The sequence below is a fragment of the Rousettus aegyptiacus genome, unplaced genomic scaffold, assembly GCF_014176215.1.
Source record: "Rousettus aegyptiacus isolate mRouAeg1 unplaced genomic scaffold, mRouAeg1.p scaffold_m13_p_4, whole genome shotgun sequence".
Taxonomy (NCBI): domain Eukaryota; kingdom Metazoa; phylum Chordata; class Mammalia; order Chiroptera; family Pteropodidae; genus Rousettus; species Rousettus aegyptiacus.
The window spans coordinates 54634884-54661052 of NW_023416307.1; the positions used below are offsets into that span (position 1 = coordinate 54634884).

General features: G+C 32.0%; 1 protein-coding gene across 7 annotated transcripts in view; it reads right to left on the reverse strand.

Moving 5' to 3' along the window:
• STXBP5L (syntaxin binding protein 5 like) overlaps positions 1-26169 on the reverse strand; it is a 243509-nt gene that overhangs the window by 129565 nt on the left and 87775 nt on the right. For all 7 annotated transcript variants that reach the window (XM_036218792.1, XM_036218791.1, XM_036218789.1 and 4 more), the window contains 4 exons: positions 19152-19306; positions 15186-15258; positions 11761-11908; positions 10787-10854 (listed from right to left, as the gene is read on the reverse strand). In XM_036218792.1, the coding sequence (XP_036074685.1) occupies positions 10787-10854; positions 11761-11908; positions 15186-15258; positions 19152-19306 (444 nt within the window). The remainder of the gene's footprint in view (positions 1-10786; positions 10855-11760; positions 11909-15185; positions 15259-19151; positions 19307-26169) is intronic.

The following is a 26169-nucleotide window of genomic DNA, read 5'->3' on the forward strand; positions in this document are numbered from 1 at the left end:
TACAAAAACCATACAAGAACTCATGTGAGTTTAGTATGATTATAAAATACAAGGTTAATATATAGAAATCAATTGTATTTCTATATAACAGCAATTTTTGGAAATTGAAATTACAATACAGTAGCATTTATAATAGTACCAATAAAACCAACATGAAATGCTTACATATAAACTAATACAATTTGTGCTATATCTGTATGCTGAAAACTACAAGATTAGTGCTAATCAAAAAAATTAAAGCTACAAATAAATGAAAAGATATAGTATATTCTTAAACTGTAAGACTGACTAGATGTCAATTCTCTCTAAATAATGTATAGATTAAATGTGACCTCAATTGAAATATGCCAGAATTTTTTTTTACAGAAATCAATAAACTAATCCTAAAATTTATGTGGAAAGGTAAAATAACTAGAATATCTAAAGTAATTTTGAAAAATAAAAGTTAGAGGTTTCAAACTACCCAAATCTCATTCTAAATCTAGTACAAAGTTATTGATATTGGTAAACACACACACACACACACACACACACACACACACACACATCATTGAAACAGTACAGAGTTCAGTAGAAGACACATTTATATAATCACATGAATTTTTTTTTGAGAGATTAGTAGTTGCTGATTGAGAGGTTTTATTTTGCTAACAGCTTTATTGGGATATAACTTATCTACCATAAAATTCACCCATTATAAATGTACAGTTTGATAATTTTTAGTAAATTTATACAGTTGTTCCACTGACACCATAATCTAGTTTTAGAACATTTTCATCATCCCAAAAAGCTACTTCATGCTAATATGCAATCATCTTTCCCATCTCCAGTAGATATCTGCTACTTTCTGCCTGTATAGATTTTTCTTCTCATAAAATTTTCATATAAGTGGAATCCACATAGTATTTACCCTTTTGTATCTCTCATTTAGCACATTTTTGAGGAAAATCCCTGTTTTTGGGAGTATCAATAATGAGTTCCTTTTTATTGCTGAATAGTATTCCGTTGCATGGATACACCCCATTTTGTTTACCCATTTACCAGTTGATGGACAGTTGGGTTATTTTCAGTTTCTGCCTATTATAAATAAAGCTGTTATGAATGTTTTGCATGTTTATGTACTTTATTTATTTACAGATATAACCCAGAAAATCTTTATTATTGAAAAATTCTGCAGGATGATGATCTGAGACTATACATGCTAACAACCTTTAATTCTATCTTTTATCGTGCAATATTTGGTATGCAAAGAATAACATATATAAAGTAGATTTAATATACAAAGTATAATTATATTGAAATTCTATGACTCAAGCACCCAATCAAAGAACTAACATTACTAATAACTTGCATCTACATATGTTTTCTTCTTTTTAAAAAATTGAGGTATAATTGATATACAACATTATATTCATTTCAAATGCACAACACAAGTGATATTTATATAGACTGGAAATAATCACCACAATAAGTCTAGTTAATATCCATCAATATATTTAGTTACAGAATTTTTTTCATATGATGAGAGCTTTCAAGATTTACTCTTTTAGCAACTTTCAAATACACAGCACAATATTATTTACTATAGTCACCATGCTGTACATTACATCTCATAACGTATTTATTTTATAGTAACTTGTTTCTCTGTTAAGCATTCCCTTGGTTATTACAGGTTTTCTATTAGATTCTAAAGTTCTGAAAAAATTGATTCTGTTTTTGCCAGCTTAATCATTTCTTTGGTGGAGGGACTAAGTGCTACTCTTACATTTTCAGTGCTGTAACTTCTTGATATTTTAAAGTGAACTTCTTATTTAATTATAACACACATACAGCACAAATCATAAGTTTATATTGCAATAAAAGGTCACATAGTGAACACATGTATAATCACCATTCAGATCAACATCACCCCCCAAATCCTTTCATTCTTCCCAATCACTATTCCATCTCTTCCCCAATGGTACCCACTATCTTGTCTTTTAACACTGTGTTAGTTTTACCATTTTTGAAATATATATCAAGGGAACCATACAGAATGACTTGAGTCTAGTTTCTTTTGTTTATAATATGTATTATTGCTACACATGTTCTGATGTCAGACTTATTCACATTATTGTATGAAGCAATAGATCAAAAAATATATATTGCTAAAGAGTATTCCAAAGAGGGTATAACTAATTTGCTCATCTGTTAACACTTTATAAGAGCTCTAATTGCTCCATATCATCTCAAATAGGTGTTACTGTCAGTCTTTAAAAATTTTACCCATAATAGGTATGTGCAATGTTATTTCATCGTGGTTTCAATTTACTCTGATGACTGATGAGCACTTTTCCATATGCTTATGGACATTTGGTTATCTCTTTTGTTAAATTTCTTGGCCAACTTTTTTCTATTGAGCCAGTTCTTTATATATATTTGTCATAATTATTTATATCCTGATATAAGTCCTTTAGTGTCTTCATATGATGTAAAAATCTTCTCCTTGTGATTTGTATTTTCAGTCTATTAATGGGATCTTTTGAGGAAGATAAGTTTACAGATTTTATGGAGTTTAATTTATTTTCTTCCTTTCTGGTTAATGATATTTATTTTTTAAAAAAAAAATTAATTTACTTTTAATTATAACCGACATGCATTATATTAATTTCCAGTGTACAACATAGTGATTCAACATTTATATACCTGAAGTGATAACCACATTGTCTAGTAACCATCTGTTACCACACATAATTATGTTATTGACTCGATTTCCTATGCTGTACATTACATCTCCATGACTTATTTTATAACTGTGAGTTTGTACTTCTTAATCCACTTCCCCCTTTCCACACCTCCTCCACCCCTTTCTCCTCTAGAAACCATCAAGTTGTTCTCTGTATTTATGAGTTAGTTTCTGTTTCGTTTTTTGTTTGTTTGGTTGGTTGGTTTGGTTTTTAAATTCTACATAAAACTGAAATCACATGGCATTTGTCTTTGTTAGACTTATTTCACTTAACATAATACTCTTTAGGTCCATCTACGTTGTTGCAAATGGTAAGATTTTATTCTTTTTTATGGCTAATATTCCATTGTATATATGTGCCACCTTTCTCTATCCATTCATCTATTTATGGGTACTTAGATTGTATCCATATCTTGGCTACTGTAAACAATACTCAGTGAACATAGAAGTGCATGTATCTTTTTGAATTGTTGTTTTTGTTTTCTTCAGATAAATATCCAGAAGTGGAAAAATAGAGTCATAGGGTAGTTCTGTTTTTAATTTTTCGAGGAATTTCCATACTGTTTTCCACAGTGGTTCACTAACTTACAATCTCACCAATGGTGCACGCGGGTTCTCTTTTCTCCATACTCTCATTAAACTTGTTATCTATTTTCTTTGATAATAGCCATTTTGATAGGTATGAGGTGATATCTCATTGTGGTTTTGATTTGATTACTAAGGTTGAGCATCTTTTTATGTGTCTTTTAGCCATTTGTATGCCTTATTTGGAGAAATGTCTATTCAGGTACACTGTCCGTTTTTTAACTGGATTGTTTGTTTGTTTGTTTTTGATGTTGAGTTGTATGAACTTTTTATATTTTTTGGATGTAAACCCCTTGTAGGATACATCATTTGCGAATATCTTTTCCTATTCAGTGGGTTGCAATTTTTGTCTTATTGATGGTTTCTTTACTATATAAAAGCTTTCTAGTTTAATGTATTCCTATTTGCTTATTTTTCTTTTGTTTCTCTTACTCAAGGAGACATACTCAAAAAAATATTGGTAAGAGCAATGTCAAAGTGTTTATTGCCTATGTTTTCTTCTAGGAGTTTCCTGATTTCAGGTCTTATAAAGAGATAGTTTGAGTTCTCTATTATGTTCCAGTGGCCAATATATCTGACTTTGGCCAGTAGCATATTGTTTTAATTACTTTGTAATACGTTTTGATTAGCTTTGCATCATGCTGTGAAATCAAGAAATGTGAGGACTCTCGCTTTGTTTTTCTTTCTAAGGATTGTTTTGGATATTTGGGGCCCTTTAAAATTCCACATTAATTTTAGAATTTTTTTTCTATTTCTGCAAAATAAATGCCATTGTGATTTTGATAAGGATTTGCATTAAATCTGTACATTACTTTGGGTAGTCTGTACATATTACCAATATTAAATTGTTCAACCTTTTCATTTATTTGTGTCTTCCTTAATTCTTTTCATCAATGTTTTATAGTTTTAATTACACAAGCGTTTTGCCACCTTGGTTGAATTTATTCTCAAATATTTTATTCTTTCTTTTTGATACTCTAATAAAAGGGATTGTTTTCTTAATTTCCTTTCAGATTGTTCAGTGTTAGTGTAGAGAAATGTTAGTTATTTTGTGTGATTTTGCATCCTGCAAATTTGTTTAATTTAGTGGTTCTGACGGGATTATTGTGTGTGGAAATTTATGAGTTTTCTATATGCAAGATCACGTCATCTACGAATAGATAATTTTCTCTCTCTCTCTCTCTCTCTCTCTCTCTCTTTTTTATTTAGATACTTTTGTTTTTCTTGCCTGACTGCTCTGGCTAGGTTTGCCAGTATTTTGTTGAATAGATCTTGTGAGAGTGGGCATCCTTCTTTTGTTCCTAATCTTAGAAGGAAAACTAAAAGTTTTTTACCACCGAGTATAACATTAGCTATGCGATTTTTACACATGCCAGTTATTATGTTATGGCAATTTCCTTCTATTACTAGTTTGTTGAATTTTTTTTGTTTATCATGAAAAGGTGTTTATCAAATACTTTTCTGTATCATCTGAGATGATTATGTGATTTTTGTCCTTTATTCTATTTAATGTGTGTATCATATTAATTTTTATCTGTTGAATCATCTATGCAGTCCAGAAATAAAACCCACTTAATCATGATGTATCCTTTTAATGTGCAGCTGAATTTGATTTGCTAGTATTTTGTTGAGGATTTTTGCATTGATATTCATTGGGAATATTGGTCTGTAGTTTTCTTTTCTGGTAACAGGATAATGTTGCTCTCAAAGAATGAGTCTGGAAGTGTTCCCTCCTCTTCAATTTTTTAGAAGTGTTTGAGAAGGACTAGTGTTAATTCTTTAAATGTTAGGTATATTCTGTAGTGAAGCCATTTATTCCTAGGCTTTTCTTTCTTGGGAAGTTTACTACTTATTCCATCTAGTTATAGGTCTGTTCTGATTTTTTTATTCCTTCATAATTTAGACTTCATAGTTTATATGTTTTCAAACTTATCAATTTCTTCTATGTTATCCAGTTTGTTGGTATATAATTGTTCAGGGTAGTCTCTTGCAAACCTGTTTATTTCTGTGGTATCAGTTGTAATATCTCCTCTTTTCTTTCTGATTTTTTTGAGTCTTTTTTCCCCCTTAATCTAGCTTGTTTTGTCAGTTTTGTGGATGTCTTTCAAAAACAACTCAGTTTTAAATATTTTTCTATTTTTTTTGTATTCTTTATTTTTCTTGTTTATTTCTGCTTTTTTATTTACCTCCTTCTGCTAACTTTGGGTTTAGTTTTTTCTTTTTTTATAATCCCTTGATGTGTAAAGCTAGCTTGTTGTTTTGAGAACTTTTTTCAATGTTGGCATTTACTACTATAAACTTCTTAGATGTTCCGTATAACCTCTTAGTAGTACTTTTGCTACATTATGTAGCTTTTATTACGTCATATTTTTATTTTCATTTGTCTCAAGATATTTTCTTGACTTTGTTGTAATTTTGTCTTCAATCTATTGGGTATTAAAGAGCATGTTATTTAATTTCTACACATTTGTGGATTTTGTCTTCATTTTGCCATTAATTTCTAGTTTCCCTCCACTGTAGTTGTACAAGATATTAGGTATGGTATCAATTTCCTTAAATTTGTTAGGACTTGTTTTGTGGTCAAATATGTAATCTAGCCTAGAGAATTTTTTTTTTTTTTGTATACTTGAAAAGAATGTATGTTCTCCTGTTGTGTTCTGTACATATCTATCAGGTACACTTGGTCTTAAGAATTGTTCGAGTTCTCTCTTACTGTTCTTCTGTCTGGGCAATCTATTCATTATTGAAAGTATGGTATTAATTAAATCTTGTATTTTTGTATATTGCCTATTTCTTTAATTCTGTCTATGTTTGCTTTATATATTTGAGTGTTCTCTTGTAAGGTGCATATATATATTTATAATTCTTATTTCTTTCTGATAAATTCACTATTTTATCATTATATGTCTTTGTCTCTGATGCCAATTTTTGGTTTAAAGTCTATTTTGTTCAATATAAGTATGGTCACACCTGCTCTCTTTTGGTTAGCATTTGCATGGAATATCTTTATCCATTCTTGCATGTTAAGCCTATGTGTGTACTTATATCTAAAGTGACATGTGGATAGCACATAGCTGAACCTTGTCTTTTGATTTGGGAGTTTAACCTGCTTATGTTAAAAAAAAATAACTGATAAATAAGGACTTACTATTACTATTTTTTGAATTGTTCTTGTCAATCTTGTATTTATTTTGTCCTTCATTTCTTCTTTTGCTGCCTTCCTTTGTGTTTCATTGATTTTTTTGTAGTGACATGCTTTGATATTCTTCTGTACATATTCTACATATTTTTCTTTTGTGATTACACAATTATGTGTATTACATAAAACATCTTAAAGTTAAACCAATCTATTTTAAACTGATTTAATAAATTTAACTTCAATTGCATACAAAAACCCTAATCCTTTACATCTTCCTCCTCGCTTTGTTATTGATGTTACAAATTACACTTTTTATATTTGTAACCATTACCATAGTTTTATAGTTAGTTTTCAAAATGCTTTTGTCTTTTAAAGTCTACACTAAAAGTGATTATACACCACTACTACATTGTTGCAGGGTTCTGTTGTCTATACATTTACCTTTCTCATAGAGCTTTATATTTTCAAATGCTTTTGTTTCATTGCTTAGTGTCCACTTATTTCAATCTTAAAGACTCCCTTTAACAGTTCTTATTAGGCATGTGTAGTGATGATAAAGTCTCAGTTTTTTATCTCAGAATGTCTTTATTTTTCCTTTATTTTGAAGTAGTTTTCCAGATATGGTATTCATGGCTGGCTTTTTTTTTTCTTTAAGCACTTTGATGATACCATTCTACTTCCTTCTAGCCTATAATATTTCTGCCAAGAAATCCACTAATAATCTTTGAAAGTTTCCATATACATGATGAGTGGCCTTTCTGTTGCTGCTTCTAGGATTCTTTGTCTTTGATATTTTGATTATAATATGTCTCAGTGTGGTCCTCTTTTGGTTCATCCTCACTGAAGCATTTTGTGCTTCTTCAATTTGGATCTCTATTTACTACCTCATATTTGAGGGGTTTCAGCCATTATTTCTTAAAATAAGTTCTCTGCCTCATTCTCTCTTTTGTCCTTTTAAGACTTTTATAATGCTTATATTGGGGTGCTTGATAGTATACCATAAGTCCTTTAGGCATTCTTCACTTTTCTTCATTTTTCCTCCCTCTGACTCTCAACTTTCATATTATCTATCTTCTAGTTCACCAATTCTTTCTTCTTATTAAGTCTGCTGTTGATCCTTTCTAGTAAAATTTTTCAGTTATTGTATTCTTCTGCTCCAGAATATTTTTTCGGTGCTTTGATAGTTTCTATATCCTTGTTCATGTTCTCATTTCACTCATGTCTTATTTATTTTAATTTCATTTAGTTGTCTGTCTGTGTTCTCTTGTAGTATATTGAATTTTTTAAAGACAATTATTTTGAATTGTTTGAATAATTCACAGATCTCCATTCCTTGATGGTTAGTTTCTAGAGATTTATTTTGTCCCTTTGACCGGGCCACATTTCCCTGATTTTTTTCTGTGCCTTATTCCTTATTGTGAATTTAGCATTTGAAAATACAGCCACTCCTTATGAACTGGCTTCTATAGGAGAAAACTTTCACCAATCGGCCTAGATAGAGATACTGAAGGCCTCTGAAAACTTTAATGGGGATGACTTTTCTAGGTTTGTGTGTGCAATTCCCCAATCAGAGAGTTTTGCTGGTTTATTTTTTCAGAAATTTGTAGTCTCATGCTCCCTCTATTGTCTTACTTCAGTACTATAATTTTTTTTTTTTTTTTTTGGCACTTCAGCAACAAATTAGCTCTATTTTGTTCTCTGCAATCCACAGACATCCAGGTTCCATCAGTACTCTGATTCAGGTGAGACAGAAACTAACCTCTTGGGAAGTCACCTGAAAAGCAGGAATATAGGATGTATATTTTACTCCTCTCCTTCCTTCTCATGAGAGAAGATGTAAGTTGGGCTTTCCTCCTGAACATGAGCTGTGTCAGTTTGGGGGAGGAGCTAAAATTGTTAAAATTAAATAAAATGAATTAGCTATTTTTACCCATTTCAAAGTGACTGTTCTTGGCTTTGCACTTGCCTGGATACTACAAGTTTTTACTGGCTTCAGGCATTTTCATAAAGGCTTTTTGGACAATATATTGTCGTTACATCAGTGCCTCTGTGGGGGAATGAGGTCTGGGGTTACCAATTCTGACATCTTGCTGATATTACTCTCCATCAATTCTTTTACAGAGTATTTTTCCATCCCTTTTCTTTCAACCTGAGTAGTTACTGTTATATTTGAAGTGAGTGTATTGTAAGTAGCATTGAGTCAGGTCATGTTTTTTAATTCACTATGCCAATCTGTGAATTTGAACTGGTGTATTTAAAGTATTTACATGTGATGTAATGATGGATATATTAGGGCTTAAGTTTAATTTTTTTCTTTTCTGTCTTTTCCTGGGTTTTTTTTTTTTTTTTTTTTTGCTATCTTTCTCTGCCTTCCTATGGCATATTTGAATTATTTTAGTACATTCACTTTGATATATCAATAATGTTTTTGAATGTGTGTGTTTGTGTAGGGTTTTTTAATAGTTGCTTTAAGTGTTACATAAATTGTCACAGTCTACTGGTGTCATAATACTATCATTTCAAGGGAGGTATAAAAACCTTATTTACCTTTACACTTTACCTTCTCCCACTTATAATTGTCTTAAATATTCCTCTCTATATGTGTAGAACCACATCAGGCAATGCACTTATATTCTCTTCAACCATCAAATATAATTTTAAAAGCTCAAAGAAGAAAAGTCTATTGTATTTATCCATATTTTTGCTTATTGTGTTCTTTCTTCCTTTCTGATATTTCAAGGTTCCTTCTTTTATCATTTGCTTTCTGTTGGAGAACTTCCTCTAGACACTCTTTTAGGGTAGGTCTGATATTGGCAAGTTCTTTGTTTTTTTCCTTTGAGAATGTGTTGATTCCTCCTTAAATTTCTGAGAGATATTTTTCCTAGATATAGGATTCTAGGTTGCCAGTTACTTTCTAGCAACGATTGAAAAAGATTCAGATTTCCTTCTAGCCTCCATGGTTTCTGATGAAAAATCCACTGTCATTCACATTGGTTTTACTCTATAGGTAAGGTGTCATTTTTCTCTTGCTGTTTTCATATTTTTTCCTTGGTGTTTAGTGTTCAGAGGTTTGACTATGACGTGTCTTGTTGTGGATTTCTTATGGTTCACTCAGTTTCTGGACTTCCTCACTGGACTTCCATTGACACAAAAAGTACAGAGAATGTGTAGCTCACAGTTACTGCTTGGCAGTGGTGGGAATTCTAGCTCCTCACATATCTCCTCCAACACCACAGATGATGGGTTTCATGACACCCAGTAGGGTTGAAAGTCCTGGCTTCCCACTCAGACTTTGGTCAGTGTTGGAGAATGATACTGTCTTATAGGGGAAGTCGAGGCACCTTGTTATAGCCTGATGAGATTGAAAGTCTAGGCTTCCCACTCAATCTTTGCTTGAGTGGGTGGGGATGAGGCCATAGTTTGTTTGTTTGTTTGCTTGTTTTTCCCTGTGTTGGTTAGCTACTGTAGAAAGATTATTTTCTAAAAGTTTTCTGTCTCAGAAGGCTGCCTCTTCTCTCATCCTTTGACTAGAGAGAGCTTTTGCGGTGTATACATCTGTGTCTGTGTCTGTATGTGTGTGTCTGTGCCCACTGGCAGATCCAGGATTGCCAGGATTGCCAATCCCGGGATATTCAAGGGAAAAAGAAAACCCAGGAAACTCAGCATCATGTCATTCCTTGGGTCTTAAGGGCAAGTCTGAATTCTCACCAGCTTTTCCAGTCATCTTATATTTGTTTAATATGTAATATCCAGAGATTTTAGTTGTACTCAGTGGGAATAATAGGAAAAACTACATCTATGATATTGTCCCATAAGCAGAACCTCTTATTATTTTTTAATTCTCATCTTTTGCTATGTCTTTATCTGTTACTATGTCTCTGTTTTCATTCCTAATGTTAGAACATGAAATGGGTTGCTACAGGAAGTACTAACTTTCCTGGTGCTATAAGTTTTGAAACGTACTTCAAATAACCACCCAATGAGGAAATAAAATAGTAATACAGCAGAATTTAAGAGATGTCGGTAACAGCCTTTCTAAGGCTAATAATCTACAGTTTCCACAGGAATACTTCCTTCATTAGTCTCATGATTTTTCTTCCTTTGACTTTCTTCTGCTCTTATAATCTATGCTTAATTATTTTTGTTATGTCTATGTTTTCAATGGTTTTATTCTATCTTCCAGCAAGGTCATAATCTTTGAATAAAAGCTGTGTCTTATATTTTTTCTTTTACTTAAATTGTCAATCTATCTACAGTACAATTATGGGAAAGTGTAATAATTTAATAAAATATTTTTGATGATGAATTAATAAACTCACAAATCATATTCCACTTACCCGGTAATAATAATTTCTGGATATGTTTGTGTTCCAAGGTTCCAAGCTCCTCCACTGATTGGCCACTCCTAAATAGATTATCCAGGAAGAAATTATAAATTTTATTTTTAAATTTGAATAGGTTAAAAATTTAAACCAGAAGTATTTTAAAATAATGTTTAAAGTTTCTCTTAAAAAGCAATAACTGTAAAGTAATGGAAAACGATGTAGCTTTCTTTTAATTCTTTCATTGGACAATTCCAAATTCATAATTCCATTATTTTTTAAAATATTTATTTTAATAAATATTAACATTCATATAAAAAATCAAAGAAGTATTTTTAATCATACAAATACAGTGTTGCTACATTTGTCACATAATCTGTGGCCACCCAGCTACTGTGGTGTCATTTAACACAAAATACAATGTTAATTGTGCTGCCCTGGAGTGATCTATCCAATAGTCCTGTACAAATAATAAAATATATAATAGGCAATCAATTACAATTGTAAGTATTTGAATCCTATAGTTAAATATAACAAAATGGAATTCTAGAAAGTTATTTAAGTGACTTTTGATAATTATGTCTGGTTAACCATTGATTGTTAAGAAATGTTAACTAGAAAAAGTTGACTCTTGAATTTCTTAAAACACAACCCTTTATCTAAAATAATAAAAGTTACATCTTATGATTTAAACATATGTTAGTTTAAATTATTTAGTATATAAATATACATGATAGATAAGTATATCTTAGCATATAATTATATACTTAATATATAATAATTTATATTCCTGTAGCCTTAAAGTTATTCAAGTATTCAGAAAATCTGAATTTCAATGGTTATGTCTTTTATAGATTCCAGCTTATTATGACTTCAAAGGAATTTATTTCTAGTCTTTTTATATGTAAAGAAAATAAAATAACAGGAAAAAGTATGATTACATGATATGAATATGAAAACAAGATAACATTTTTAATTGTTACTTTTACCTTATTACTGTAGCCTTGTTTTTTATGCTTGACTCCTATAGAGTAGAGTACTAGAATCAAATCTGGTGGGCAATCAGCAAAGTAGGCTGTGCATGTAACTGGTGATTCATGAATGTCCATGGGATATGGATTTTCAAAGATTGGAAAACTAATAGATTAAGACAATATAGTAGTGTTATTTTGCAATGATAAAAAATAACTTTTATAAAACAAACCCTACAATCTAAATATTAATTATACATTTCTCTCAACTGTGTTTTAAGCATTATAAAACAAGAATCATATGAATAAGAATGCTCTTTTTAAAATATTTATCCATAAAATGCATAATAAATACTGAATTTTACTTGAATAAATTAATTTTCTTTCCTGTAATTCAAAAATTACACAATGACATCACTTTGCTAATATGGATAGAATGATCTATGTTACACTGAAAATGTTATGCAGTAAATTGACTTATCAGTCAACATATTAAAAGATATCAATTAGGCAGTTTATCAATGTACAATTTTATCTAAATGTTTATATAATATACTTGTAAGTATTAAAATATCTTAGTAAATTTGACATGTTTTTACCAAGGGAGGTAATAAGTGAGTTGTTTTGGTTTTCTTTTTTGCAGGAGTAATTGAAAGATGTGTATGATTATATATGCTTAAGATAATTTCCTATGTAAACGAGAGAACATAGTGAGAATGCAGTAAATTTCATATCCTCATGCATACTATAATTTTAAAAATGGATATCAGTACAGAACCAAATTAGAAATTCTTATAGCCATAATATATGGTGTACTTCTTATGTACCAGATATATCAGGCACTGTAGTAGAAGGAATTGAGTATTATTCTATACTTCATTTGATCATGTTACTTCTGATACAATGTGTTTTGGGGAGGAGGGACTATTAAAAAATAATTTTCCCTGCCTATTATTAGGAACTTAATTAGAAACTTTATCCAACTTCCAGAGAGATGGGGTGTGTGGGCAGGGGGGAGGAGTTCTCTTTTTTCCAATGTGAACTCTGCAGATGGTATGTATCCCAAATAAGAAAAGTAGTATATGCAAAACAAGGTCAAAAGAGGCAAGTTGTGTTTTTAAAATGGCACGTAGGTTAAACTGGATGGATTGGAAGTTCCTTGTTTCATATAGAAATCATCAACATTTCTGAGGTTGAAAAATTAGAAGTAAAAAAAAATGAATCACCTTAAAGACCAGACCTACAACTTGGGATTTGATAACAGTAAGAAATTACAATAGTAGATTCCTGACAAGGTGAACAATATTGAAAAAAGGTTTGGGGAAAATTATTTTAGTATGTTGACAAAGAGTATGGAAAAATATATTTAAGAAATAAATAATAATAATAATAAGAGAAGAAGAAGAAGAGGAGGAGGAGGAGGGGGAGGAGGAGGGGGAGGGGGAGGGGGGAAGAGGGGGAGGGGGAGGGGGGAGGGGGAGGAGGGGAAGGAGGGGGAGGGGGAGGAGGAGGAGGAGGAGGAGGAGGAGAAGAAGAAGAAGAAGCAGCAGCAGCAGCAGCAGCAGTAGTAGTAGTAGTAGTAGTAGGTATTATAGGAATTTAGATGTAAAGGTGTAAACTGGTTGCTGTGGAAATGTAAAGATACAAATCCAAGAAACCAAAAAGAAGAGGAAAAATTTATAAGCCGTAATGCTTGCTTTCAAATAAAGGATTAAATGGAAAAAAAGGAAGGGAGGAATGAATGAATCAGAAAAGAAGTCCGAAGGTACAGTTTAATGTTAACATTAAACATGGCTGAAAGGTAATTATTTGGAGGGAAAGAGAACATATTCAGTTTTTGACATGTTAAAATACTTGTAATAGACAATGAAATGGGAATGTCGCAAGATTTTAAAACATGGTGTTGAAGAAGGTAAAATGTTAGATAAAAACTTGAAACAAAATGTCAGTTCACATATGTAAAGTAATGAGAAGCATAAGAATAAATGCATAAAAGTGGTAATCTTGTTGTGTGTATTTTACCACACTAAAAAGGTTTAAAACAAAATAAATGTGTATGCCAAGGAAAGTGAGTATAAAAGGTAAAGTATAGTGGGCCGTGAAGAATGTTAGATAAACAAGATATGAGGAACCAACAAATATGGCACAGAAAGAAGTGCTGAGTACCGATGAGACCAGAAAAGTACATTTTAACAAAACCTATATTAGAACATAGAGGAAGAGGCATAAATCCATACATGTACACAAAATTTAATCAAGTTTAATGTTGATGAATGTAGCAGCTAGGCAAAATTCACTTATGATTATATTATGGCCCAAATCCTATTCCCCTTTCAAAATATTAAAAATTATATGCTACAAATTATCATAAAAAAAGAACTTTGGCTTTTACATTTATGAACTACACAGAAAGAAGAACTCAGACTGTTATTCATTCAACAAAAGCTTATTGAGAACCTATTCCATGTGGAGACAAAGCCCCCTCCTTCTTCATGAAGCTTACAGCCTAGTACAGAACCAATCTTTAAAACAATAACAAATGGAAAATTTCACCTTTGTCAAAAGCTATGAAAAGAGGAACATCAGAGTGATGAGGGCCCTTAATAGGATATTTGATGAAATTATATAGATAATGTTTTTTTAATGAGGAAATGGTATCTGAGTTGAAATTCTTATAGAGAGAATACGGAGAAAAAGAAAGGTAAGATTATTCCACGCAGAGAGAGAATATACAAAAGTTCTGCAAATGTAAGGGGCTAACAGAAGATCATCAGGTCTAGAACATAAAATGAGGGAAAATCAGTTTTATGCCTATCATAATTATATAATGAAAATGTTTAAGAGGAAGACAGTTTTCAACTCATCAATTTCAGGTCTATGATTTACTGTTCCATGAAAGAAGTGGAAAGGACCATTCTTACAGCAATATTTTATATTTGTTTCCAATGCTCATAACATGATGAAAAAGAAACACAGTGTAAAAGAAGCCCTCCATCTTCTCTGCCCCCAAATCCTGCTCTTTTGTATTAACTGCTGCAGTAATCCAATAACATTTTTATTATGTGCCATTTTCCTTTAGCCAATAAACTAGCAGATAGCCATAGAGTACACTGTACAAGTGTTCATAAGAATTACTTCTGTTAGGGAAAACAGCAGAAGTATGATGCATTTTGTGTGTCCTGAGTCTCCTAACTTTAGGTGCTGCCTTTAAAATCACTTTGATTTTCTGTGTCCCTTAAACTTTTCTGGTTTATTTTTCATTATTGAACCAAATTACATTTCTGTAATTCTATAAAAATAAACAGTTCACATAAAGAATATTTACCACCTAAGAATACTAATGCAATTATTTATAATGTCCTCTAGTGTTTTAACTTTATTAATGAATAGAGTTTAAAAATAGTTTTTAAATAGTTAATTTTTTCTGAACATGGATAACTTACTTGCTTTGTGTCAGATCAACTACAATGAGATCTTTTTCCAGAAGTACTACAACTGCATAGGGTTCTTGAAATTCTGCAAGTTAAAAGAAAAATGGAAAAATTTTCATATTTTACATTTTATAAATCATCAAACTTACATTTCCTTTATCTGCTGTACAGATGTTATTTAAATAATTTGAGAAGACCAAAATATGAGCCAAAGTAAGAAGTAATAAAAGCACTTTAAAAAAATATATGTTGTGTTTCTCAAACTTAATGTTTATGACCATTACAAGGAACAAGAAAAAAAATGAGAAGTTTCATAGTATTAGTTAAATAAATCTAAAAAAAAATGAGATTAGAGTAGATTATTTGAAGAGTCTGTCATCTTCATCTCACAAACATTTATCTTATTCTTTCATAACCTTATACTTTATATTTAATTTCATACCTAAAAGATTTACTAAAGAAATTGTAGTTCTACTTCTCTGATCTGTGATACATATTCACCTCCCTATGAAAGCAACACTCATAATAAAAAATTTACTTTCAATTCAATATGGTTTAAGATCTTCTTAAATATTGCCTGCTATGTGCCCAATGGTATATACCTCAAAAAAGCAGAGAATCTAAGGATAGTCTAATATTTTCGAGTACTTACAATTCCGCTCTCCTTTTCTCCCTTCACCCTCCCCTTCCCTTCAATTTTGTGAGAAATGATATATGAAGAATAAAATGAACAAGGTCCTTGTTCTCATGGGTTTGCATTCTAGGAATGTATATAAACAATGAACAAATAAACAAATAAGATCTAGTCAGAAATTAATGCAAGCTATGAAAAAATAACATGAGTAATGGTATAAGAAATGACTTGTAGTTAAAGCTACAGTTAAAGTATTATTCTCAATTTAAAGAAAAAGTATTTCAAATGTGTTTTACATACTTGATACCTGATTCTCCATAGCCAGAACAGGTATTAGTATTTTTCTATTTCATTGAAAATACTGAAGTCCAAAAAGTTTACAAGATTGGCACAAATTTACAAAGCTAGTAAGTTATAGCAGTTGAAATTTTAGCCCAGGATTTCTGACTTAACTTCCATCCTGCTTTCATTAACCAGCAGTTTCTACTGGTCAGTTTAAACGGTATTTAATCCTAAATTCAACCATCACTTGGCAGGAATTGCGCTTAGAACATTCCGATCTTAGATAGGAAACTGGAATAGGTGGCCTTCATAGTCCTTCCAGTCTTGAGGAGCAACAAAGCTTCTTCATAAGTCTTATGCTATGAGAGAAAAACTAAAACCCACAACCCCCAAACTGCGAAAAAAGCATGTTTGGGTTCATATCTATGTGCAATATGTAGTCATACTGTTTACTACCCAAACTATTCTCAAACTGAGGCTTTTATCTCCTTCTTCCCCATCTCTGTTTTTCAGCACTGTTTCAGTACTTTTCAATCATTCTTATTTGTATGTTTGTTTTGTTTTTTAGTTGGAAGAATACTGGGGTTCTATACTACTAATTTCCTATTTTTTTCTCCTCTCTTTAGGAAACTCATTAGTTGAGCAGCATAGATTTTGGGGGGGAGACAACTAGTTTTTATTAATAATCATTGCCTCTGAAAGGGCAGAGAGAAAGTTTTCATAATATACTGTTGTATATTGTTGGGTACTTTTTTGGCATTTTTATGTATTATTTTAATTCAAAATGTTTAATGAAGTACATTTATATTTTACTAAGTAAAGTTAAACTATTTCCCATAGCCCTTGACAAACAGTTCCATCCTCATTACCATGTCTGAAAAACAAAGACACATATATGGTTTGGAAGCAATTAGAGTTGTTTATAATACATTTATAATTTATTTAATGTTATTAGAAATTGTCCTAACATTTATACTGATGCACAGAAATTTACATACACACAGTGTTTGATTTTTGCAACCATACATTTTCAGTTTCTAGTATTGGTACACACATCTTCTTTCTCTAGGCCCTTTAATAGGAGTCATTCAGCTTGTAGCCCTCTGTTCTTTCTTTGTTGGTTTCTCATTCATTCTCATAACTCCAAAGAATGTCTATATTCCGATGTTTATAAATAAGTATTAAAGACCATTTCCCTCACTTTTTCTGTTCTCTAAACAATTCCATAATTAGACTTATCTTTCTTTTTCTAAAAAATGTATAAAAAATCACTATTCTTAAAAATGTTATCTTAGACTCACCTATCATGTCATTCTTAATCTAACTGTTGACCAAATTTAGTGGGATTTCCTCTTTCCATTCCTACAAGCAGTATTCTGTTTCAGATCTTGACCATTTTAATAAACATTATCACAAAAGCCTCCCAGCTGGAATCTGGAATTTTTTAGATTTCAGTGTCTCTCTCTTCAAACCTACACTCATTCTGTGAAAATTTTACTAAAAACATTTTCCTTCATCTTAATTTTCTCAAAATTCTTCTGTAGCTCCCTATTTCCAAATACCGCCAAAAGGCTTTCAATTTTTCTATAAATGGATCTCACTCTAACAAATCTCACAATTTCTAAACTTTTATTCAAAATATCCTTTTCAAGGGCCAAGTCATTCTTCAAATCCTATCTAAATCCTCTTCTTCCATGAAGCTTTGCGTGATATTTTGGTCCTCAACTATCTGACTAGCCTTAAATTAATACATTTAAAAAACTCTGACCCATATAACTCAGCACCTAAGTCATAATTATCTCCCTTATCTAACCATATTTTATATGATTTGACATCAGAAATCAGTTTCATAATTCGTCTGTTTCTCTACAAGTTTTTACAGTACTGAAGTCATAGAAGCATCTAATAAATATGTGTTATTAATTAACAACATAAGTAATTTGTCCACAGCAACTCTGGAAATAAAATGTCACATTGTTATCTTTTATCAATTTCTCCCATATTTTAAATATGAAACTAAAGAATTTTTAAAAATTAATAAATACATAACACAACTCACTGTATATATATTTATACACACACACACACACATATCTTCATAGTTTACAAAGTATGCTCACTTTGGCCTTCTAATGGTCATGTAAAATCAAGCTTTCTACAAATGACAAATCAAAGTCATAAATGTAAAGTGACTTACCCAAGGTCACATAATTAGTAAATGACAGAGCTAAATCATAAACCCAGATATTCTATTTCCAAGTCCAGTGCTCTTTCCTCTATATCTATAAATTTCCTTTTGAAAATGTGATAATGTATATATACTATGTTGTTTTAATCATAAACTCATAGTTCTCTTTTTAGTCTTCATGTTTTATCCTTTTCCGTGTTTAGATTTCATTATCAAAATATTTCATTAACATTAGATTCCATTTTACAATTTGTATATAAGTTTAGAATAGCTTTTATGTTTATAAGATGTTTATTTATATTGGGGATAAGAATATATAACCATCTCTCCTCCCAAAGTACCTTCTGACTTACTATTTTCAAAACTGAAACAAATCACTAACCACACATCAGCAATTCTACAGTAATCAGAGGTGCTGCAATTGCTTCTGAAGCAAAGCCAGATGTGAAACAGATGCAGCACCACCAGAGTTACAGATCACTGATATCAGGTAAGTGCTTTAACTTTGATTGGCTTTGGAATGGGATGGGTGGAGCTGGTCTAGGAGAGGCTATTAGGAGACTTCAGTTTCCTCAAGTAATTTCACCCCAGACTCCTATCAGACCCTCCCGGCTCAGCTTCCACCATCCTTATCAAAGTTTAAAGCACTTACCTGATATTTGAACCTGAAACTCCAGCACTGCTGCACTACATCTGTTTACTTCCAGATTGTCAAGTAGGTATAGGTACAGAACCTGCTCCGTCACCTGTAGCTCACAGTGTTGTACCACAGTAGATGTCAGCTGCCAAAACTAAAAATATTCAAGCTTAATTTTGTTAAGAACTTATTTCGAAAATGATTTTTCAACATTAATAGCTTCATTTAGTTACTTACCATTTGGATAGGGTGTTTCACATAAAGTTAGAAATTCAACAATAGGATGATCCATTTCAAGTACTGTAATTGCTTTTCCATGCATGATGGTTAAACTTGGTCTTCTACAAGCTTTGTCATAGGACAATCCACCAGAAAATATTATAAATGGTTCACTACATAGGGAAAAAAAAGTTAGTAAGACTGAGAAATCCTTTAAGATGACATAATGTCACAGGACTGAGCTGAAGAAAAGGCTTTGTGGGGAGTATATAATTTTTAATTACACAGAGAGCAAAAGTCTTTCCTAGCCCAAAATATTTCACCCAACAATTCTACTTTTTCTCTTTTTCTGGCTATAGAATCTCATCATGAAAATTACTAATGAATCAATCTTAAGGTGTTGAGATAGGGAGAGGGAAAAGCAGTGAGGTTGAAGGGAGTTGGAGGTGCTTACTGACTCAAATAAACATTTTCACATATAGTGTTAGTTGGTTCCCAAACTCTTAATCCTTACCATTAGACTATTAGGCTGTTAGCTTATCATATTAACCATCTGGCATGTGGGGCCTCAAATTCTTAAGAAGTAAAGGAGGCAAATTTCTACATAAAATAAAATGTGATAGTGGCAAACCCAGAATGGTAGAAGATAACATGAAATTTCTATATAATGAAGTTTGTGTGGAAAGGGTTTAGACAAAAACATGGAGGAAACTGATATGTAAGAGAAAAATAATTCACCAAAGATAAATGTGATCTTGTTCTCAATTTTACCTAGGGCCTGCCAGTTCTATTTAGCTTATAAAATTAACTTAAAACAAATTTTTTAGACACTGTTATTTACAAGATACAATTAGATAATAGAGTGGGATCAAGATAACTATAAAATATTACAACTGTTAGAAAGTTATGAAACAGCTTCATAATTTTACAGTTTCTTGATTTAATATCTATATCTCTAGTATATGTATTGAAATATAAGTCTTGATATAAAGCATTTTCTTTTTCTTCCTAGATATATATTTTTATTTAGTTTTATTTTTTATTACATTTATTGAGATGACATTGGTTAATAACTTATACAGTTTCAAGTGTATAATTCAATAATATGTCATATGTATATTGTATTGTGTGTTCACCACCCAAAGTTAAATTTCCTTCTGTCTCCATATATTTGACCCCTTTCATTCTTATATACCTCTCCCACCTTTCCCTCTGGTACCCACTAAACGGTTGCCTATGAGTTGTTTGTCTTGTTCATTTGCTTTCAAGTTTATATCCCATATACGAAATAATAAGATTCTCAACGTTTCTGACTTATTTCACTAAAGTATTTTCAATAAGCAAATAATTGAAAATATTCACGTACAAAACATTTTTTTGAACCATACTTTCATTGTACCAAATTTTTTGAGAATATATGGTTCTAAATAATTCATTTCCATCCTTCCACTAAACTGAAGAATCTACTTGTTTCTAGAAATCACTCTATTCAGATTTTCCTCCCTCTTTCATTCTGTACTGTACATATTACCAAACATTGCCAATGGAATATTTGCTGATTTTATGCTGGTTATATAACTACAACAACAACAAAATCATTTTAAAAGTTGCCATCAAAATCTACATATTTTAAAATGCCTGAATTAATTTATATATATATTCTGTCTCAATATTTTGACATAAATATTTTATTTGTAAGCTACATAAGCAAAAATGCTCTAATTTATTTTCTTTGAGTCCTGCATCATTTGACCTGAGTTATTCTTGCCACAGTAATCTGACATAGTAAATTACTAACTTACTAATGATGGTATTAAGAAACAATTTTGTGAAGTTTTTTCTACCCCTAGACTCAGGCCAGCAGCAGACTTCTACTCATGGCCTTATACTCTGAAATATGGCAGCATGAGAGAGGTCCTCAGATCATTCCCCTTGAAACAACAATAAGCTGAACATCTAAAACTCAACAAAAAACGCCCAACCAGCACGTCTGAGCGTGGGATCTGCTCATAAGAGCTACCATAGGTCAGAGCCCCGGGTGTCGGGCAGTGGACTAGGAGAAATAAAGAAGCAGCCTCTCGCAGCTGCTGGAGCTCCCTGAAGGAGGAGGGGGAAGGTGTGGGAACTTCCCTGAACCACCCTTTCTGGGACTGCTGTGAGCTCCATGTAGCCAGCAGCAGAGCCTAGTCATCAGAGCAGAAAGAGGAGAAGAAGAACAGCAGAGAAACAACAGTTGATTTTTACCAACTAAAGTTGCAAAACTGAGGCTGAGCCGCAGCCCCCAACTCCCAATCCATAGGGCCCCTCACCGTATACCTTCCAAGACCAAACACCGCAAAGACCTAGGGGGATCTGAGCAAATGCTACCGAAATTGTTGCTAACACTGACAGGGACTGAAACTGTGGGTAGCAAGGGTGATTAAATATCTATGAGAAAATAAAAAGGTATTTGTAAGGCTTTATATAAAGCAGGGATCCAAGAGGTTTAGACGCCACCTACTGGAAACCAAAACAAAAGCACCTTCTTTCCAGCAGGCTAAAGAGAAACCTTTATATAATAAATCTTCTTCCTGGAAAAAGAGCAGAATACATTTCCATTAACACCAGGTGGAGAAATAGTCTATTAAATACCATGAATAACCAAGGTGACAAGCCATGTCAGAAAGAAAGAGAAAAATCTCCAGAAAATAAGCTTACAGAAACAGAAATATGCAACTTAAATGACAGCGAATTCAGAATGGTACTTCTGAAAAAAATCAGTGAGTTCCGAAATGAATTATATCAACAATTTCAGAAATTGAAAAAGCACCTAGATGAGCAGAACAAGGAGATTGAAACCCTCGACAAGAACAGAATAGATCTTCTGGAGATTAAAAACAAACAAACAAATAAGAAACAAAAACAACAATAAAAAAACACATACTGCAAAAGCTGAAAAATGAAATAGCAAGCTTGGGAAATAGAGTCGATCAAATAGAGGAAAGGATCACTGATATTGAAGATAGAAATCCAGAAATAAATCAGAAGGAAGAAGAGAGAAACCAAAAAATGAAAAATAATGAGAGAAATACAAGAACTAGCATGATACCATCAGGAGAGGAAACATAAGAATAATGAGCATTAGCAAAGTCAAGGAAAAGGAGCAGGGGCTGGAAAGCATTTTCAGACAAATAGTGGACAAGAATTTCCCAAATTTAAGGAATGAGCTGGAGCTTAGAATTCAAGTACTCAACAAAACACCCAATTACCTCAACCCAAAAAGGCCTTCACCAAGATATATTGTATTAAAATTATCAAAAATCAATGACAAAGAATTTTCATGGAAGCCAGGGAGAAGAAAACAGTAAATTATAAAAGAAAACCCATTAGATTATCCTCAGACTTCTCAGTGCAGACCTTGCAAGCCAGAAAGGAATGGAATCAAATATTGAAACTATTAAGTGCAAGGAACTACCAGCCTAGATTAATGAATTCAGCTAAATTCTCCTTGAGATATGAAGGAGAAACTAAGACCTTTCCAGACATTTAAAATTGAGGGAATTTTCCACTATGAAGCCTGCACTACAGGAAATACTGAGAGGGCTCAGCTCACCTAAAATAAAATGACAAAAAAAAAAAATATACGTGATTAGGAGTAAGGTGACTATCAGTCATATAGAAACAAAAGAGTGCAACCTTTACTAAGAACAGGGCATTATAAGCTTAAATAATAACAAGAGAATTTCTATAGTGAGATAGTAATGAATGTTCAACATACATAGGGATGAAATGAGACAATGACTGAAAAAAGGAGGATTCAAAGATCCAAATGCACACAGGGTAATGGAGATAAGGCATATGCAGAAGAAAATTGACGAGTGTATATATATAACTATCCTTTATATATTCATAATGGTAATTACACACCGAAGATTCAGAACTGAAGCATATGAAGAACCAGAGGCAAAACCCACAAAAGCCAACCAAAATAAAGAAAACAGAAACACAAGGACAAGGAAACAATGGAAACACCGAGTTACCAGAAAGCAAAAGATAAAATGGCTATAAGAAGACCTTATATTTCAATAATCACTCTAAATTTGAATGAACTGAACTCACTAATACAAAGGCACAGAGTTGCAGAATGGACCAAAAAACAAAACCCAACCATATGATGCCTCCAGGAGATACATCTCAGCTCCAAAGACAAATATAGACTCAAAGTGAAAGGGCGGAAAATGATACGTCAAGCAAATGGCATTCAGAGAAAAAACAGAAGTGGTACTAATATCAGAAGAAATAGACTTAAAAATAAAAAAGGTAAAGAAAGATACTGAGTGACATTTTATAATGATAAAGGGAATCGTGCACCAAGAAGACATCACCTATTAATATCTATGCTCTCGATCAGGGAGCCCCAAAATATGTAAAGCAATTACTAACAGAATGAAAGGGAGAAACAGACCAAAACACTATCTTTGTAGGGGATCTAAATACCCCATTGTCAGATATGGACAGATCATCCAAACAGAAAATCAATAAGGAAATAACATCCTTAAATGACACATAACTCCAACTGGACATAACTCATATTTACAGAGCTTTCCATCCCAAAACAGCTGCTTATACATTATTCTCTAGTGCCCATGGAACATTCTCAAGAATTGACCACATACTGGGACACAGAGATAGCCTCAACAAATATCAGAGGGTTGAAATCATACCAACCATATTCTCTGATCATAATGCTTTGAAATGAGATCAACTGCAAAAAGGAATCAGGAAGAACTACAAATGTATGGAGGTTAAACAACACACTACTGAAGAATAACTGGGTCAGAGAAAAAACAAAAAGAGAGTTCAAGAGATACATAGAAACAAATGATAATGATAGTACAACATATCAAAACTTTTGGGACACCGCAAAAGTGGTTATAAGAGGAAAGTTCATATCATTACAGGCCTACCTCCAAAAACAAGAACAAATGCAAATCAACAATCTAACACTTCATCTTAAAAAACAAGAAAAGGAAGAACAAATGAGGCCTAAAGTCAGCAGAAGGAAAGAATCAAAATAGAGCAGAAATAAATGAAATTGAAAACAAAAAGAAGATAGAAAAAATAAATGCAACAAAGAGCAGGTTCTTTGAGAAGGTTAATAAAATTGACAAACCCCTGGCTTGACTCACTACCAAAAAAGGAAAAAGGACACAAATAAACAAAATCAGAGATGAAAGAGGGGAAATTATGACTGATATCACAGAAATACAAAGGATCATACAAGAACACCATGAAAAAGTATTATAACGTCAAATTTAATAACCTGAAAGAAATGGACCAGTACTTAGAAAAATACAACCTTCCTAGACTGAATCAAGAACTGGAAAATAGACTGATCAGCAACATGGAAACTGAATCAATTATCAAAAACCTATCAAAAAGTAAAAGTCCAGGACCAGATTGCTTTACCAGTGAATTCTACCAAACATTCAAAAAAGATTTAATACCTATTTTTCTTAAACTCTTTCAAAAAGTCTAAAAGGAGACAATACTTCCCAACTCATTTTATGAGGCCAACATTACTCTGATAACAAAATATGGTAAAGATAATGCAAAACAAGAAAACTACAGACCAATATCTCTCATGAACACAGATGTAAAAGTCCTAAATAAGATACTAGCGAACCAAATACAGCAACATATTAAAGATTATATGCCACAATCAAGTGGGCTTCATCCCAGGGGTAAATGGATGGTTCAACATATGCAAGTCAATTAATGTGATACACCACATAAATTTAAAAATAAGAATCGTATGATCATATCAATAGATGCAGAAAAAGCCTTTGACAAGATACAGCACTCATTTATGATCAAAACACTTAATGAGATCAGTATAAAAGGAAAGTACCTTAACATAATAAAGACCATATATGACAAACACTCAGGCAACATTATACTTAATGGTAAAAAACTAAAAACCTTCCCTCTAAGATCAGGAACAAGGTTGTCCACTATTGACACTGTCACTCAATATACCATTGGAGGTCCTAGCAAGTGCAATCAGGCAAGAGAAAAATATAAAAGGCATCCAAATAGGAAATGAAGAAGTCAAACTGTCACTATTTGTGGATGACATCATTCTCTATATAGAAAACCCTAAAAAGTCCACAAGAACACTACTAGAAACAATAAGCAAATACAGTAAAGTCTCTGGATACAAAATCAACATTCAAAAATCCATAGTGTTCCTATACTCTAATAATGAAGTGTCAGAAAAAGAGGTGGAAAAATAATTCCTTTTGCATTGCAACCAAAAGAATAAAATATCTAGGAATAAATTTAATGAAACATGTGAAGGACCTATATAATGAAAACTACAAGACCCTATTTAAAGAAATCGAAGAACATACAAAGAAATGGAAAGATATTCTGTGTTCTTGGATTGGAAGAATCAACATATTAAAATGACCATATTACCTAAAGTATTATACAGATTTAATGCAATCCCCATCAAAATCCCATAGGCATTTTTTTAAAGAAATAGAAGAAAAAAATTATGAAATTTGTATGGAAGCACAAAAGACCCCGAATTGCCAAAGCCATCCCAAGAAAAAAGAATGAGGCTGGAAGCATCACTCTGCCAACTTCAAATTATACTACAAAGCAACAGTAATCAAAACAGCATGATATTGGCAGCAAAACAGACACACAGACCACTGGAACAGAATTGAGAGTCCAGAAGTAAACTCATATTTTTCTTGGCAAATAATTTTAGACAAAAAATCCAAAAACATACAGAGAAGAAAGGAAAGCCTCTTCAATACACTGTGCTGGGAAAGCTGGAAAGCCACCTGCAAAAGAATGAAACTAGACTGTTGTTTATCACCACACACCAAAATTAGCTCAAAATGAATTAAGAACCTGAATATAAGACCTGAAACAATGAAATGCATGGAAGAAAACATAAGAACAAAACTCATGGACCTTGGACTTAAAGAGGATTTTATGAACTTGACCTCAAAAGCAAGGGAAGTAAAAGCTAAAATAAATGAAT